Source organism: Eleutherodactylus coqui, chromosome 7 (genome assembly GCF_035609145.1).
Source record: "Eleutherodactylus coqui strain aEleCoq1 chromosome 7, aEleCoq1.hap1, whole genome shotgun sequence".
NCBI lineage: Eukaryota > Metazoa > Chordata > Amphibia > Anura > Eleutherodactylidae > Eleutherodactylus > Eleutherodactylus coqui.
In genome coordinates this window covers 227,605,750-227,622,731 of record NC_089843.1, presented here as the reverse complement: position 1 = coordinate 227,622,731, position 16,982 = coordinate 227,605,750, and the positions used below count along the sequence as shown (strand labels likewise).

The window sequence follows — 16,982 nt, the reverse complement described above, 5'->3', positions numbered from 1 at the left end:
TTGAACCACTTGCTATAATCTTCAAAAATTCCTGGAGAACAGGCAAAGGCCCAGAAGATTGGAAAAGGGCAAATGTTGTCCCTATCTGCAAAAAAGGGAAGAAGGTGGGTCCAGGAAGCTACAGGCCTGTGAGTCTGACTTCTATACCGGGAAAGATCTTCAAACAAATTATTAAACAGCATGTATGCAAGTACTTGAATAAGAATGGAGTGATTAACCAGAGCCAGCATGGGTTTGTAATAAACAAGTCATGCCAGGTGAATCTAATTTCCTTCTATGACATAATCACCAACTGGGTTGATTAGGGAAATGCGGTGGATACAGTATATCTTGACTTTAGTAAAGCATTTGACAAAGTATCTCATACCACTCATACCATACTTATTGAAAAAATGACCAAATATGGGACTGACAAGGCAACTGTTAAGTGGGTTCACAACTGGCTGAGTGATCGTACTCAGTGGTCATAAATGGCTGCACATCCAAGTGGAAGAATGTATCATGTGGGGTCCCACAAGGCTGTGTCCTAAACCCAGTGTTCAAAATTTTTATAAATGATCTGTAGGAGAGAATTGATGGCAAACTGATCAAATTTGCCGATGACACACAGCTAAGAGGGATAGCTAACACTAGAGAAGAGAGAGTATTCAAAAAGATCTAGGAGAGCTTGAACAGTGGACGGTGGCTAACGGAATGGTATTTAACTAGAAAAAAATTCAAAGTTCTACATCTGGGCAAGAAAAATAAAAAAACACAATGGGAGAAATTCGGCTAAGCAGCAGTACATGCGAAAGACTTTGATATACTAATAGATCATAGACTGAACATGAGTCAATAATGTGATGCAACAGCCAAAAACACAATTCTGGGATGTATTAAGAGAAGCATAGAGTCTAGATCACGTGAGGTCATTATCCCCCTCTACTCTTCGTTAGTCAGACCTCATCTGGAATATTGTGTCCAGTTCTGGGCACCACACTTTAAAAAAGACCTAGACAAACTGGAGCAAGTGCAGAGAAGTGTTGGCCAAGATGGTGAGCGGTCTGCAAATCATGTCCTATGAGGAACGGTTAAAGGATCTGGGAATGTTTAGCTTGCAAAAAAGACTGAGAGAAGACTTAATAGCGGTCTACAAATATCTGAAGGGCTGTTACAGTGCAGAGGGATCAGCCCTGTTCCCATTTGCACAAGGAAAGACGAGGCAATGAGATGAAACTGAAAGGGAGGAGACACAGATTAGATGTTAGAAAAAACTTTCTGACAGTGAGGGTGATCAATGAGTGGAACAGGTTACCACGGGAGGTGGTGAGTTCGACTTCAATGGAAGTGTTCAAAGAAAGGCTGGACAAATATCTGTCTGGGATGATTTAGTAAATCCTGCATTGAGCAGGGGGTTGGACCTGATGACCCTAGAGGTCCCTTCCAACTGTGAATGGGGACTCCTGTGTGTCCTACAAATATAGGTGTTTACTGTTCATTGTATTCCTGCTCTGATAATTAGATGTGTGCTGAGAAATTACCTCTACAGAACAGGATGTCAATCTCCTATAAGGCTCAGTGGCCAGAATGATACCATTTTTTTTTTTTGTCTTCATAGTGGCACGGAAACTTAAACATTTAAAAATAACATCTCCAAAATTCTTAACAAAAAACTTAAAGCAACTGGTCATTATGTGATGGCTCATTCCCTTCTAAGGGGTTTTCCCATTACTTAAAATTGCTTCCCCACCTCTGTCCTTCCTGTTTGCTGTTGACCAGGACACGTGACTGTTGCATCTTATTACGGAGCACAGCAGTGACATTCTATAGCCGGTGATTGGCCTTAGTGATAATTCTGTGAATAGGTTAGAAATTGCAAATGAGGTGCCACAAGATCGAAAACCTCCCAAGACGACTTGCTACTTAATAGTCCTATCAAATAATATGAACATCAGGAAGATGAGGCGTTAACCTGTTGCTTCTTCCCCTCAGCACTCAGCAATGTTGTCCGGCCTGCACTCCATTCTATCACTGGGTGATGGTAACAATCACTGGCGCGGTGGCACTGGTGGCTGCTCTGGCGCTGAGCTCCATAATGATCTGGCCTATAACTGTGCGGTCTTGTAAGTACATCTTTTAATGATATTTTCGTAGGAATATGCCTAACTTAGCATTTTAGCATGCTTTTATGGACAATAAGCTTGCATGATTATTTGAATGGTGATACTTGGTCTCAGTTGTAGTAATTCTGTTGCAGCCCGAAGCGCTAATGCCGGTGTGTCTTCTCTGCTTTAATCAAGGCCAGTGTTGCTAATGTAGATACCTAGACCCGAGTATCTGGTACTAGGGCGCTACTTCCCGCTGCTTCTGTGCTAATGCTAAGGCCTTGTTCAAATGGACAACTGGAAAACTTTTTTTGGGGGGGGGCGGGTGAAGGGGGTTCAGATGTGTTACCTGACTAAATTGGAGGGCTGTAGATCACTTTGGGCATATGTATATACAGGGATCAATGGCAGAGTATTCCAGCAACTGGGAGAAAGAAACTCCTCCATAGCAAAAACGGACAGGCACTGCAAATATTGGGTGTCAACGTCTCGACTGTTTGAGCAGAGTCCTCTGCAAGCAGCTCCGTAAAAGTGACTGCTGCAATACCCCTCTTGGGTGTTTGTAACGGTCCCCGCACTGCTGTCCCTGCTGGCAACTTTCTTTTTCCTCTTGCTCAGTTAGCCATTTCCTTTCCCCACTAGCAGTAAAAGTCATCAATAGTTGTTCGGCAGGTGGCCGTAGCTCACAATCTCCCCGCAGATTGCCGGGCTTCCTGTCAGTGTTGACAGCGCTGGCAACTGATAGTGCTATCAATGTTGCAGTACCAAACTTGATTGCTGCAATACAGAGGCCACTACCTGCTTCCACCACTTTCGACACCAACAACAGGTCTGGCAATCAGCTGATCGACGGGTTCTGAGCAGTGGACCCCCTATGATCCACCATTTATTGCCTATCCTCAGAGGTCATCAATAGTTGAGTCCCAGACCAACCCCTTTTAAGATACAAAGTTGCCTTCTTTAGATGACCTATGCGCTGGCTTGAAAGTGCAGCTTTGTATGTGTACAGCTGTGTTGCAAGTTCTGTGTGTATTTTTTTTTTTTTAATGCTACACTGAAAGAACCCGCAACACTGAAAATGCAGTGCATTCTGCATGTAGCATGCCATACAGGAGGAGAAGCTGGACTGATTTAATATATAGTTTGGTTAAAAAAGTTCCAGTATAACTTGTCATTTTTTTTCTTTTTTTTTTGGCCTCTTCTCATTCATGACTTAGTGACCCTACTCAGTGATTGACATCTGTATGCACTCATAAGTGAAAGGCTCTCAATCACTAAATAGGAACACAGATGTATGGGGGGATTCAGTAAGACTTGTATTTTAGTCATTTATATCTCTGCACATTCTTAGCTGAAGAGTCCGGTGGGCGGAGCTATTATTTCTGTAGACACATAGCTGCCAATCACTATGTATCAATCTGCTCCACTCCTCTTGCTCTAACATGCTGCCTGCAGTTTGGACACCATGTTCGAGCTGACAGATTCTCTTTTTAAATGATTGTAAACTGTGCTTTGTTGTATTTTGTGCTCGTGCCGCCCCCCCCCCCCCTCCGTTTTTTATGTAAGTGTATTTATGTTTTTGTTTATATAGCAGAAAATCCACATCTAGATTCTAGTCTCACATGTTCAGCACTGATTGGACAATGATAGGGGGAATGATAATGCCTCGTGTGGCAGTGTGTTAAGGCAGCAGAAACGCAGTCCTAAGCTCTCGCTCACGACCTGAAGGTTGCAGGTTCAATCCCTGAAAGGTTCAGGTAGCCAGCTCAAGGTTGATGCAGCCTTCCATCCTTCTGAGGTTGGTAAAATGAGTAAATTACCTGAAAGTGCTGCAGAATAAGTTGGCGCTATACAAATAACAAGTCCCTGTCCCCTTTCCCCTAATGTAAATGTATCAGATTTGTAGCAGCAATAAGCACAATGCAAAGTTGCCCACGGTGGTTGTGTTTTTTTTTTTTTTTTTTAAATCCGTTAATGACCAAATTTACGGTGCTTGGTCCAGGGCTTTAATCCTAGCTGATAGTAAAAAATACAACCCAGGATTAAAGCTTCAATGAAGCAGGAGCAGGTCGGGTTCTCCGCTGTTAGTCACAGCAGAAGACCCAGAGGAGGCGGCAGAAGCTTTTTTTTTTTTTTTTTATAAAATGCTACTATCTTCTTTACATGCTACATAGCACTCAGTGACCATTATATAGCGAATAGGGAAAGCCTAAGTGCTGCTTCCGATACTCAACCTGGTGATCATGTGACAGTCAGGAATTCCCCCTTCCACGGCGCAGCTGCTGGGTTCAAGCGGGCCCTGACTAGCTCTGTTAGTGATTACTGTAACTACAGGTGGGATTCCCCAACTACAGTGGACGTGTGGAATTTTATGAAAAGAGGTCTTATATGACATTATGGGGGACATAGATGGTAAAGAATAAAGTTACAAAAGGAAGTTTAAAAAAAAAAAAACTGAAGAAAAGTATAAGTATCCCACCGCCTTCGTCATGTGTACCCTGTTATACGAAGGGAACCTGCAGCACAGATGTGGAAATGACCCTGTCCCCTCCTGGCACAATAAAAGCCCGGGTCATGCTGACAGACCTGATCCTTGTTTTCTGACATCTGTATTGTCTTGAAGTTGATGTCTTTTGTTGCCTTGTGTGATGCTCTGCTGTCTATGGAATGTTGCACAACTGGTGGTTGTTGCTGGCAGCACTTCTGTTATTGCAGATGATCACTCCTATGTGTCGCACCTTTTGTCTACCTGTCTGGCATAATAGCGCTATGTGGCGGCTTTTGTACTGCTAGGAGTTGCTCAAATACCACTGCTCCTTGTATCTAGTTTTATTCTATTGTAGAATAAGAAATTGCTTGGAAGCAGTGGGCACGTTTATTAATAGACAATTGGCGTAGATGGGATGGTTGGATGCGGTAAATAAATTAGGCCGGGCTCATATGGCGATATTGGAATTGCGTATTACCTGAGCGCTGTACACTCGGTAACTTGCAGGCAATCTATTACATTGCCTTACGCAGTTCTGCTCACATTAGCATGTCGGAATCCACAAGCGCAAAATAGAAGGCAGCATGTTCTCTTTTGCCACGTACATACCCAAGATAGAGCTATTTTATGTTCTTGTGTATATACACGCAGCCTATACACCATTACATTGCATATGGGCTGCGGGGTCTATGTATAAAAAAACAGGTGTACTGCGCATGACTGCCTGTGTGAGTACGCAGTGATTCGCAGTACTGTTCCGCCGTCATACGCAGGTACGCCAAAGTTTCAGAACACCTCAATTTTTTCAGTTTTTCTTTAAAAATTTGTAATTTTTTTCTTTAATTTCAGAGTGTAGTTGAGATATTAAACAAGATGTAAACAAAAACAATAGATGATTTTTTTTTTTTCCACCAAATTGTCTAAATGTTTGACTCTTCCAAGTCACCCCCTCTAGCTGATATAAGAGCTTTAGACAGTTGAGGCATTCTTTCTACAATTTCATTCAGATATTATTCAGGATTTTTTTCCTAACATTGTTGTAGGATTTCCCACAAATGTGCTGCACTTGTATCTTCCTTTTGCTTTCGCCCTTCTGTCCAGTTCATCCTAAACGAGCTCAATGGGGTTTAAAGGCGCATTTACACGAGACTCATCCCTGTGATGCTCGGTCTGTGCTGTTACACAGGAGCAAGTATTTTTGGCGTCACTTACAGCCCTGCCGACATGTAGGTGAAGCCCTGGGGTGTGTTCTCCCGCCCGCCTCATTTATTGTGTGCAGGAACGATTGAAGTTTACACTGAATGGCTTGTCGTTTAGGTTTCTGCATGTAGAAACTGAATGACTCTCAGTTGTTCAGTCCCTGCATGCATTTACACAGTACAACCATCGTTCAAAACCCTGCGCACAGTTGAACAACTAACGATAATTATAATCATCCTGTGTAAAGGAGCCTTAAATCTGGAGACTGTATAGGCCATTCCATTCTTTGACGCTGATCATATCGTTCCTGGTTCTTCAGATAACCTAGAATTATGTTTTGAACCATTGTCTTGCTGTAATAGAAACCCCTGACCAACTAGGTGTACACTAGAAGGTATTGTATGAAGTATCAAAATGCTTTGGTAGCCCTTTGAAACTTGCACAGGGTAACTGGCAAACTGGACACAAATACTGGATCCAGTAAAAGAGCTCTAGACCATAATGCTTCCTCTTCCATGTTTGACAGTATCAACTTTTGATCAGTCCATAAGACCACCTTCCACTCTTCAGTAGTCCACTGGAGGTGCTGCTTGCCCGGGCAACCTGTAGCCAGATCCCTTAACCCGTCTTCAGCATTCGCTGATTACTGAAATCCCCTTTGCAGTGTTGATATAGCCGAGGAGAGCGGTCGTGGAGGGGGGGGGGGGAGATGAGCGATGAATCACACCATCAACCACACATTTTATGGAATTTGTATGGGCACTTGCGTGCCTTATAGACCGGGTAATTAAAAAAAGGTATAGTTGTGTTAGTGAGTTTTCTCCACATCGCCAGGGAAGGGCCCCTCGGATCAATCTACCTCATATTTTTATTTTAACTTGCTTTTGCACCTTTAAACTGTGTCAATGTCAAAAATAACTGGAAAAACCTGAGATGTTCTAAAATTTTTGCCCAATAGTGTGCTAAGCATAGTTTGTGAGCCAGGGCCTAAAGTGAAATCCGCTTCTGCTTTTCTCTTTTTAAAGTGTTTATATATTGCATATTTGAGAATGTGACAGTAATTTCTAAGCTTTTATATAGCAGTAATGAATATGGGGCAAGTTATGAAAAGGGTCAGTTTTGTGGGATTTTTCTGTCAGCTTTTATCAGCTCTGCCCAGTATGTTGCTTAGAAGGCTCCATCGTTGACACGTTTTTGAATGGTTTATGTGCACAACATTATACTTATTGAGTCCCTTTTGTATTTTTAGGACATGAGAAAGGGAAGCCCATGGGGAATGATCAACGACTTCCAAAGTGTTAGCTTTTAATTATAAACTTTATATAGAGCTAACCTATTCCATAGTACTTTTACTATGTAATGTCTGATTTGGTCTGTACATGTGCCCCCTTATTTGTAAACTAAAAGAATGAGGTGGTACTCTTGTACCTTGTCGACACCGGAAGTGGTGGGTGTCGACAAGGGTAAGGCTGTTTGACAGCCAAGTGATGCCCCCAGGCCGTGGCTGCACGGCTTTCTCCCCCTTAGGTCCTGCGACTCACCACTCCAGTGTCCCTTGGCTGCCCGGCTCGCTGGATCGCATCATCAGCATGCAACTCACGACTCCGCTCTCCCTACAGTAACTCTGCCTGAACCGCTCCGCTCTCCCCACAGTGAGCCCCGCCGGAGCCGCTCCGCTCTCCCCAAAGTGACATGGGCCAGGGTGAGTGAGAGGTGCCGGCAGCTCCGCTCTACCCACAGTGACCCTGCCGGAGCCGCTCCGCTCTTGAGCTAAAAACAGGAAATAAGAGGCACTGCATTACATGGTTGCCGCTTCTGTGCAGGACTATCAGCAGGTGGAAAATAACTTTAAGTTCTTAATAGGATTGGCTAATTTGCAGGAAAAAAATTTGTCTGTGTGCAATAATTGTTGAATAAACTGGAGTTGTTAAACCTTTTAATACCGTTGTTTTGTCCATGTGAGCAGTTTTCCATGTGGGGAACTTTCCTGTTTTTTGTCGTGAGCATTTTTCTGGCCGCTATCAGATGTCTGCCGGCGTGTCTGTGGAGAACCAGTGAGTAGTAGGCCGGGCAGCATGATTTCACTGTAGCCAGTAGATTGGCCCTAGGTAAGACTATTGTATGTGTCGGTAAATCCTGGTTTTGTCAGAGCTTTTTTTCTGTCTTTGCTTAAAATATGTAAGTCTTTGTCTGGATGCAGAATAAACTCGGACAAGCTCTGTTTTTGGACTTTATGTGTTGTCGGTCTGTTCTGCGCCTGGTGTGACTTCCTCTCATGATGCTGCTCACATTTTCGAGCGAGTAGTGCCTTATTCGAGTACCTGCCCGCTCGTCTCTAAGGATTTGGCTGCCAGCGCGGGTGAGAGGTGAGTTGCGGCGGTGAGCAGGGGGGAGAAAGGGAGAGAGATCTCTCCCCTCTGTTCCTCCCCGCTCTCCCCCGCCGGCAGCCGAATCTTTAGAGACGAGTGGGCAGGTACTCGACTAAGGCACTACTCGCTCGAGTACTTAGCCTTAGCGAGTACGCTCATCTCTAGTCGTGTGTTTTTGTTTTGTTTTTGTATGTTTTGTTTCAGCGCTCGCTCACACAAAGGTATTACGCAGATCATAGTTAAATATGCATTTAGGATGCATATTGTAAACCCTCATGGCCTACAATGGTAGTATTGCATGCCAAGAATGGGACAGTCTGCATTTTTTACATGCGTGTGAAAAGCATGCCTGAATGGTTCCATGTAAATCAATGGGCTTCTAGGAATGTGTATTACGCAGCACCCACAAGCCTGTGTGAGCCCTTACAGAACCATTGCCATTTACAGTGTGTGTGCCCTAAAGACAGACCTTTGTGTTACACTCCTGGCCTGGAATGTCCCCATGCAACCTGTCCAGTAAACGCTCATAATATTTAATAGCAGAACTTCTTACACTTCTTGATAAGTTGTATTCACTCATGAAATGTTTTGCACCCGGTGAGTATTTGCTGTTTAGGTGCATTTTTGGTTTTTAGAATAAGTAATCTGGAATGAAATTGAATCTTGATTTGGGTTTGTAACGAGCTCACATGGTTGCCTATCTGAGGCGTGGAGAGCCTGCTGTCCGCACCATGTGACTCCTAGTCGGCTCTTGGACTCTGCATTCTATCACAATATAACCTTGGTCCGTCTTGTGATCATTTTATTACAGAGCCATGGTTTATTCATAAAAAACTGGTTATATTTTTGAGCATTGGTTTAAGGGGAAAAAACGTTATCCCTAATTCTTAAATAAAAAAATTAAAAATAAAATGCCCAGGGGCTGCAGACCATAAAACCGCCTCTCATACACTGCACACTCCTCCGAAAGTTCTTAATGACAGCTATGTCGGAGAACTTAAATCAAGTGCCGCGGAGCTTCTAGAGACGTGTGCCGGACAGCGCCTCTTAGGTGATGCATTTCTTGTGGGTTTTTTGGCAGCTAGAGCTTATTTTTGGGGTAGGGCTTTTATTTCAAGCACCCCTCTAGCCCTGAAAATCCTTGCATATGGTGCTGCAAAGTAGCCTTTCGTCATATGGCGGGAAGGAGTTAAATTGCTTCACAACTCTTCTGTACTTCCTGTTTGCTGCTGACCAAGACATGTGACTGCTGCAGCCAATCGGTGCCCACAGCGGTGACCTTCAACAGCCAGTGATTGGCTGCAGCAGTCACATGTCTTGGTCAGTAGGAAGTAGAGTGGTGGGGGGGAACTGCTTTAACCCCTTAAGGACATGGCCCATTTTGCCGTTGAGGAAGCAACGATTCTTGGGGGCTTTTCATCTCCACTTTTCAAAAGCCAAAACTTTATTTATTTTTTTCTGTTGGCATGGTCATATAAGGGCTTGTTTTTTGTGTTGCGAACTGTAGTTTTTATTGGTGCCATTTTTGTGTTCATAGACTATATTGTAAAACTTTATTTATGTTTTTTGATTGCAGGGAAAGAAAACGCATCAATTCTGCCATTTTTAATCATGCAGCATAAATGATGCATTTTTTTTCTACGGGTCCATATCATTACAATACCAAACATCATTTTTCTTCTTATTTAGATTTTTCTACTTTTCCGCAAATTTTTTTTTATTTAGAAATGATTTGTTTTTCTACATTGCTGCATTTAAAGTCCTATAACTTTTCTTTATTTTTTTCTTCATTTAAATAAAAAAAATTTTTTTTTGCCTCCATGGTTTTTTTCGTTTCGTTTTTATTTTTATTTATTTATTTATTTTTTTTGCCGTGCAGGTTAAAAGTTGTGCGAGTTGTTATGGATACGACGATACCAAAAATGTGGGATTTCAATTTTTGATATCTTTTTATACTAATGGGGGGGGAAAAAGCACACTTTTATTTTTATTTTTTTTTCTTTGACACGGTTTTGATCCTTTTTTTTTTCTTTGCACTATTTATCTTCCTATAGGAGACTTGTATCATAACACCTGTGATCGCTATGGTAAGGCATTGCAGGACAATGCGTTATCTCTTGTTATAAGGATCATAGGCACTGGCAATGTAGTACGCCTGTATCTTCAGGCACAAGAAAATCGTGGTAAAATAGCAATTTTGCTCATGTGACGTCTGAGCATCAGTGATGCTTTTTCTTGTAAAAACATTGCTGCTTGCGTGTTTTAGTCGCGATGGGCAGTACGTTTGTTTTTTTTTAATGTTAATGCATCGCAGCTCTATAGGGAAGCATGGGTGATTGCAGCAAGATGGGACATGCCGCAAATTTTTTTTTTTTTACTTGTCACATGAGTGCAACCCGCTTCAAAACCCACAAACCTTCAAAATGGTTTGGAGGCAGGCGTTCCGCAGCTGATCTGTAGAGGGACGTCCGCTGTGGACATTCCGCTGGAAATCCGCCCCGTGGGAGCGCAGCCTTAGACGTTTGATGCAGAGCTCCACGTGCCGGGCTTTCTAACCCGTGGCGTTCAGAACAGGCACGAACCAGCGTAATTCAATCACGTATTACATGCGCATGATACACGGTGAACCGATCAATGAAAAAGTGCATGAGTATCATTGATCCACTCACACTTCTGTATAGTCCTTGCGTATAACTTGCTCAGCATGTTCTATTTTACCGCGTGAAGGAGCCCTATTCTCTACGGTCGCGTAAAAACCACTGTGTATATTGCGACTGTGCGGCGTTTGTACGCATCGCAAAAATGAAAAAGCGGGAAATTTTTTAAAAAGTGACCAGGAAGACTGCGTGCGGCACAGCGTGAGATACGCTGTCCAAAATTGCTGCCACACGTATTGTGACGCGGCTCACACAGCAGTAAAACACTGTTATACACTGTCCGAGGGCTGGCTCACACGAGCGCTGCCACACCTGATGACGCGGGTTAGATCCTCGCTACGCAGTCCTCCCCTTCAACTCCAGAACTCCGTGATAATATTTACATGCTGCAGAATTGAATTCCGCACCGCCTGTCAATTTCTGCACAGGATTTGTGTGAAATTCCGCAGCTTGTGGAAGGACTTTTCAAAGGCAGCAGATTTCACCTTTTTAGGGTATGTTCACATGGAGAATTAAGCAGAAACTTGCTGTAATTGCTGGGACCTAGAAACTTGAAAATTGATTATTTTAAAATTAGCCTGTGAAGCAAAAAGATCAGTGCGTCGTACCGAAATTCAAGGTTTCCGGCGCAATTGCGAATTCAACGCACGATCGTGCAAACAAGCACATGATCATTTACTCGTACCGCTGATTGGTGGTGAGTGCCGGTGTGAACTGCTGCTTCTCCCCCCCCTCCTGCACCAATCTGTTTCTTCCCTTCCTCGGCTCGTACACGAGTGCCGCTGTCACGGAGCTCCGGCGTTTCGGTGCTCTGCTGCTCCATCGCCCGCTACTATCCCTGCGGGAGTTCAAAATATATTTTTTCCCACCCCTCTAAAATGTCTTATCGTCCAGGGGTTGTGCAATCTCATCAATTCAGGGTATTTACTTGGGCGTCCACGAATTAGACACGAAAAATGCTATCCATGCTTAAATTACACTGCATACTGGTGTATGTGCTGATCAGAGGCGCATTTCTGGGTAGGTGGGGGGGGGGGGGGTCGGTGTGTAATATATTCAGTCGTGACCTGAGTGGCGCCATAACCAAAATATGACCCCAGAAGTATCCTGGAATATTCTTAAGATTGCAGAGTTAGTCATGATACCTTTTTAGTGCTTGCAGATGGGTTTGAGATGACGACTAAATTAATGCATATGACTGATTTGTAGATGTATTGCTTTATTTACATGCTGTCGCATCATTCATGTCAGAACTGGTGACTCTCGGGGCCTCTGTGCCCGCACTGCTGGACCGACCACTCGGGTTGTAGGAGTGCGGCGCAGGGGAGCCCCGATTCTAGTGATATCCCCTGGCCGCTACAACTCTGGTCGCCGCCAGGTTGCTAGGGACGCAGCGGGTGCCGCCCTGCGGTGCGTCCCCATTTCCATGACTACCAGGCGTGCTTCCTTGGCATCCGTCTGTTCAGCAAGGCTGGGGGCGGTGTTCCCAGCGTCTCCTTGATTGGGCCCTGCTGCTGTCAGGCTCCCCGCCCCAATCAGCTGCTGGGGCAGGAGTTCTGACAGCCTTTAAATGTGTCTGTTTCCTTCCAGCATTGCCAGTGTTAGTTTGGTCTTCCAGCTGCCCCCGCGTATTGTTTTGACTCCTGTTGTGACCCCGGCTTTCTGACTTCTGCTTTTGGACTTCGTTTTTGCCTTACCCCTCTGTACCGCGTACCCTCCTGTTGCCGACCCGGATAGTCTGACCATTCTACTGTTTGTTTGTCTTTCCCGTGTCCCGCTTCCCTAGTGAGTGTAGGGACCGCCGCCCAGCTGTCGCCCTGGGGGTTAGCCCAGGGGGGCAAGTAGGCAGGGACAGGGGTTGCGGGTTTTCACAGGGACTTCCATAATCCCAGACCCTGTCCTGACAATTCATCTGAGCACATTTTAGGCATTTTTTTGTACTACTTATACACTTATTGCATTTGGTGCTGATTATTGATAATTTATTGATCCTCCGGTCCCAAACGGCACATTTATACATCTATATACTTATAACTGTCACTTTGGTCGGTTTGATCACAAAAAAAAGAAGCTGCAGCACTCTCCTTATAAACACTCGCCCCGCCAGGACTGGATCCAAGTCTAAATACAATTCCAGGAATGAAGTGTAATGCAGGACAGCAAATTCTGGTGTCAGAGGATTATTTGGTTGGTTTGATGTCAGTGCCCTCTATAGGACACCAATGTGTCTAATGCCTAGAAGGAAATTTCCCGGGGTCGTATTGTGGTTACGGCGCCTGACAGATGAGGCATGTCCCCGTGTGTGAATAAGTCATTGCACACATACCCACTGTCAGATGACATGACCAACCGGAAAGCCACCTCCAAACAGTATATATTGATATGCAATGTAGTTTAATTATGGGCGACATATTCATCTCTTTTGGTGAATACCCGCGAAAATTGTTTTTTGTATAACCTTCTGTGACTTTTTTCTTTTTTTTTACTAGTACTGTACTTTTTTTTTTCTTTTAATCAAAACAAAACAAAAAAAATCGACTTGAGTAGAGTGCAATCCACTGCTTGTCATTAGTCATTTCAGCTTCTCTAGTAACTGGGACGTTTTGACGCAGTCTTGGCTGTGGGGGAGGGGCTGTCTGCAGTCAGGTCTGCAGTCAGGTCTGCAGTCAGGTCTGCAGTCAGGTCTGCAGTCAGGTCTGCAGTCAGGTCTGCAGTCAGGTCTGCAGTCAGGTCTGCAGTCAGGTCTGCAGTCAGGTCTGCAGTCAGGTCTGCAGTCAGGTCTGCAGTCAGGTCTGCAGTCAGGTCTGCAGTCAGGTCTACACACGCGCTTTGCCTCTCCTGATGCTACTAGTATGCGCAGTTATCCTTGCTGTGGCCATTATGTGTATCCAATTTTCTGTGGTTTAGGCAGCTTAAGGCTGCCTGTCCACGGGCTTTGCGATATCCCGTGGCGGATCTCCTCGCCGCAGGAGTCAGCAGATGGGCTCACCGCGGAGATCTATCTGACAGGCTGACCGCGGAGAATCGTGGCAGTTCGCAGCTCTGACTCTCCACTCGTTGACGGGGGCTGTGCTTTCGAAAGCAACACTATGGAAAGTGTGCACTGCTTTCCCCGCAGCCAGATTATCGCCTTGGGGAAGGCAATGCAAAAATGCCCGTGGACAAGCAGTCTAAATCTTTTTGGATTGATCTTTATTAACGTCTTACGAGGCTTTGTGTGTTTGCATGGTCACAGCAGTTATCTTGCTTTTTTCTGCAGAAATTTAGGTAGTCTTCAGCCTGTGCTTGTAACTCAGATACCAGATTAGGTAAATATAACATCAGGAGAGGCAGAGATTGTACACACTGCCTGCAGATCCGACAGCATGTAGAGCAGTGTGAGTGCATGGGAGCAAAAAGACAGAGCTAAGCAAACATCCCAAAGTCCCAGGTACTAGTAAAGCTAAAGTGTCCATGAGGCCATAGGCAAAGTGCATGCGTATCTACTCAACTGAAATCTGCATATTTCCTGCGTATTTAAGCACCAAACAGGATATGCTGCGTTCTTGTGGGTTTTTTTGTTTGTATTTTTGCACATCCAAATATGCAGATCTCAATGAACCGTATTGAAATCAATGGGTTCTATTCACGGCAAAATACACACATGAAAACTACGCAGCTTATTTACGCCTGTGTGAATGAGCCCCAACAAGCTGCAGATTGCAGAGGGGCTGCACTACAAACTTAATTTGCAGTCGTAAAAGAAAATTAATGAAAGTATATTACAAGACTGTGACACACAGGAAATTGAATGAGCAGAAGTTGTCTGAAATGTTAGTGTCCTTTTTAAGCCACTGAAAAGCTATTGGTAACAACAAAAGCCATTGTAAAGCAGCTGAGAGGTAAACTGTGGCACAGAAAGTTGTCATAACACTTTAAATAACAAGTTCAATTCTACAACATTGGTTTCCTGAATTGGCGAGATGATGGCACCCCTAGGCAAAAGCATCGAGGATGCAGGAAGCAATGTGGGTATGTGACACTGCGAACCATCCTATGGCTGCACTTATGCTGTACTTGGTGCCAGAAGGACCTTGAGGAGCGCCTCCACATGATATTGGGGTTCCTTGCCAAGTGGTCTACTTTTTGCCAATTGACTGTATGCCTTAGAATACCTGTTATCAGGTTAGTTTTATGCAGAGATATGTTTATCCTTGTGTGGTTTCTGAGTGGGGATGTCGCTTTAGAATTGGGATCTGCTTTTAAACTGTGTGTGTGTGTATTTTTTCAAGAAACTTTTTTTTTTTCACGAGTTTGTATTGTTGCATTATTTTTGTAGACTGCTTATTGATTATATATCCCATTTATTTGACCATAATTATATCCTGCTAGCATGGATTCCCCATATATTCTGCCCTAGCTCCATGATATATATCCTGTTAATCAAATTGGTTTTCTTCCTTGTTTTTCATCTAGGTAAAGTCTCCACATCGATACAGGATGCCACTGAGGCCCCCAACGTACAGGAGATCATTGCAGTCGATGCCTAAACTTCAGAATCGCCTCACTACATTTACTTGTATTTTGCACATGATCCAATTGCCACTGTTTTTTTATAGTATTTTCCTGAGCCTTCTTGCAAAGTCAATGACACATCAGCACTGCGCCGCAGCAGCCTTAACTGCTGTACGTGTACAACTGTGTCCTTCAACAAGCAAGCATGTCGGGAAAAGAAGCAATAAAGAAATAAAATTATTTTATAGTTGCCGGTGTGTGGCTATTTTTATATGCTGTCAGTAGATTTTTCCCCCCCCCCCACCTTTTTGACTTCAATATCTTAGAACAGTTTATTGTGTCAGCACAGTGCCAAAGGTGAATTAGTGGTTACAGTAGCAACAGAAGTGCAAATCTGGGAAAAGGTGTTTAAAACTGCTGCACTTTGTGAACAAAAGAAAAAAACAGCTAATAGAAGTTGTCATTTTTGCTGCAAAACTCGTCCTGCGCTTCCATCTCAGGCAGTTATGTAAAGGAGGAAAGTTGTGGTGATTAGATGAATGTAATTGTCACCAGAGGCTCTAAAAGTGGTTCCACCCTTGCCAACCAGAGATAAATGGCACGATCGTTAGACACCTGTCTGTCGGAACCATATCTAGGCGCTTGGCTGAAGAACATTTGGTCTCACGGCACCCATTACATGTACTGACTTTGTCACCCACCATCTCCTCCATTTGCAGTGGTTTCGTGATAACTACACTGATACAGCATGGAACCCAGTTGTCTTCAGGGATGAATCCAGGTTTAGTTTGGGTGCTAACGGCGGCCGTGTTCATTTCTGGAGACCTCCTGGGTGAGTGCCTTAATCCTGCCTTTTGCTGTGGAGCAGCACTGCCCCCTGCTGGTGTGATGGTCTAGGGCCGTGGTGGCGTACCTATGGCACGTGCGCCAGAGGTGGCATGCAGAGCCCTCCCTGCTGGCACGTCACGCCATCGACGCTCACCACTAGTGAATACCGGCAGGGGCAGCAGCTCCCCTGCCGTTCACTCACTGCCTTGCTAGCCGCACTGATCCTGGCCCACACTGTGATCCTCCTCCCCCTTCCCCAATATCTCCTCTTAGGTTCCGCAAGAGCAGGGGGAGGAGGCATCCGGTAGCACACTGATGTCAGTGTATGCCTGGATTAGGGCCAGCAGCAACGCCGAGCAGAGGTGGACCGGAGCTTCCAGGAGAAGCAGTGGGTAAGTATGTGGGTCTCAGGGGAGCTGCTGGGGGGGGTCACTAATACGCTGGGTGGGGGTCTCACTATTATCGCCGGGGCTGCTGTGGGGTGTCAGTATTATCGCTAAGGTTGGGGGGGTGTCATTATTACCACTGGGGTATGTTTACATGTGGCGGAAATGGGCAGGGCTGTTTCAAAATAGACCGGGTGCAGATTTTGACTGCTTTTTGGATGCGGAAATGCTGCAGAATTTCCCACAGAAATTTCCGCATACAAAAGCAGTCAAAATCTGCACCCTGTCTATTTTGAAGCGGCCCTGTCCTTTTTAGAACGACGGGGGTAAAATTATACGTCGTGATAAGCCCCGCCCCTGAAGTGTCGGCACTAGAGATGAGCGAGCACCAAAATGCTCGGGTGCTCATTACTCGAGCCGAACTTTCAGTGATGCTCGAGAGTTCGTTTTAAGTAACGAACCCCATTGAAGTTAAT

The 16,982-nt window shown here is 44.6% G+C and overlaps 1 protein-coding gene across 2 annotated transcripts in view; it reads left to right on the top strand.

The window, feature by feature from the left end:
- MFSD12 (major facilitator superfamily domain containing 12) overlaps positions 1-15,542 on the top strand; it is a 50,756-nt gene extending 35,214 nt beyond the window's left edge. The window contains exons 9-10 of one of the 2 annotated variants that reach the window (XM_066574514.1): positions 1,972-2,102; positions 15,254-15,542. In XM_066574514.1, the coding sequence (XP_066430611.1) occupies positions 1,972-2,102; positions 15,254-15,327 (205 nt within the window). In that variant the 3' untranslated portion in view covers positions 15,328-15,542. Of the gene's footprint in view, positions 1-1,971; positions 2,103-7,021; positions 7,889-15,253 lie in introns of those variants that run through there. The other variant, XM_066574515.1, reaches the window with a different exon arrangement.
- The last annotated feature ends 1,440 nt before the right edge of the window (positions 15,543-16,982 follow it).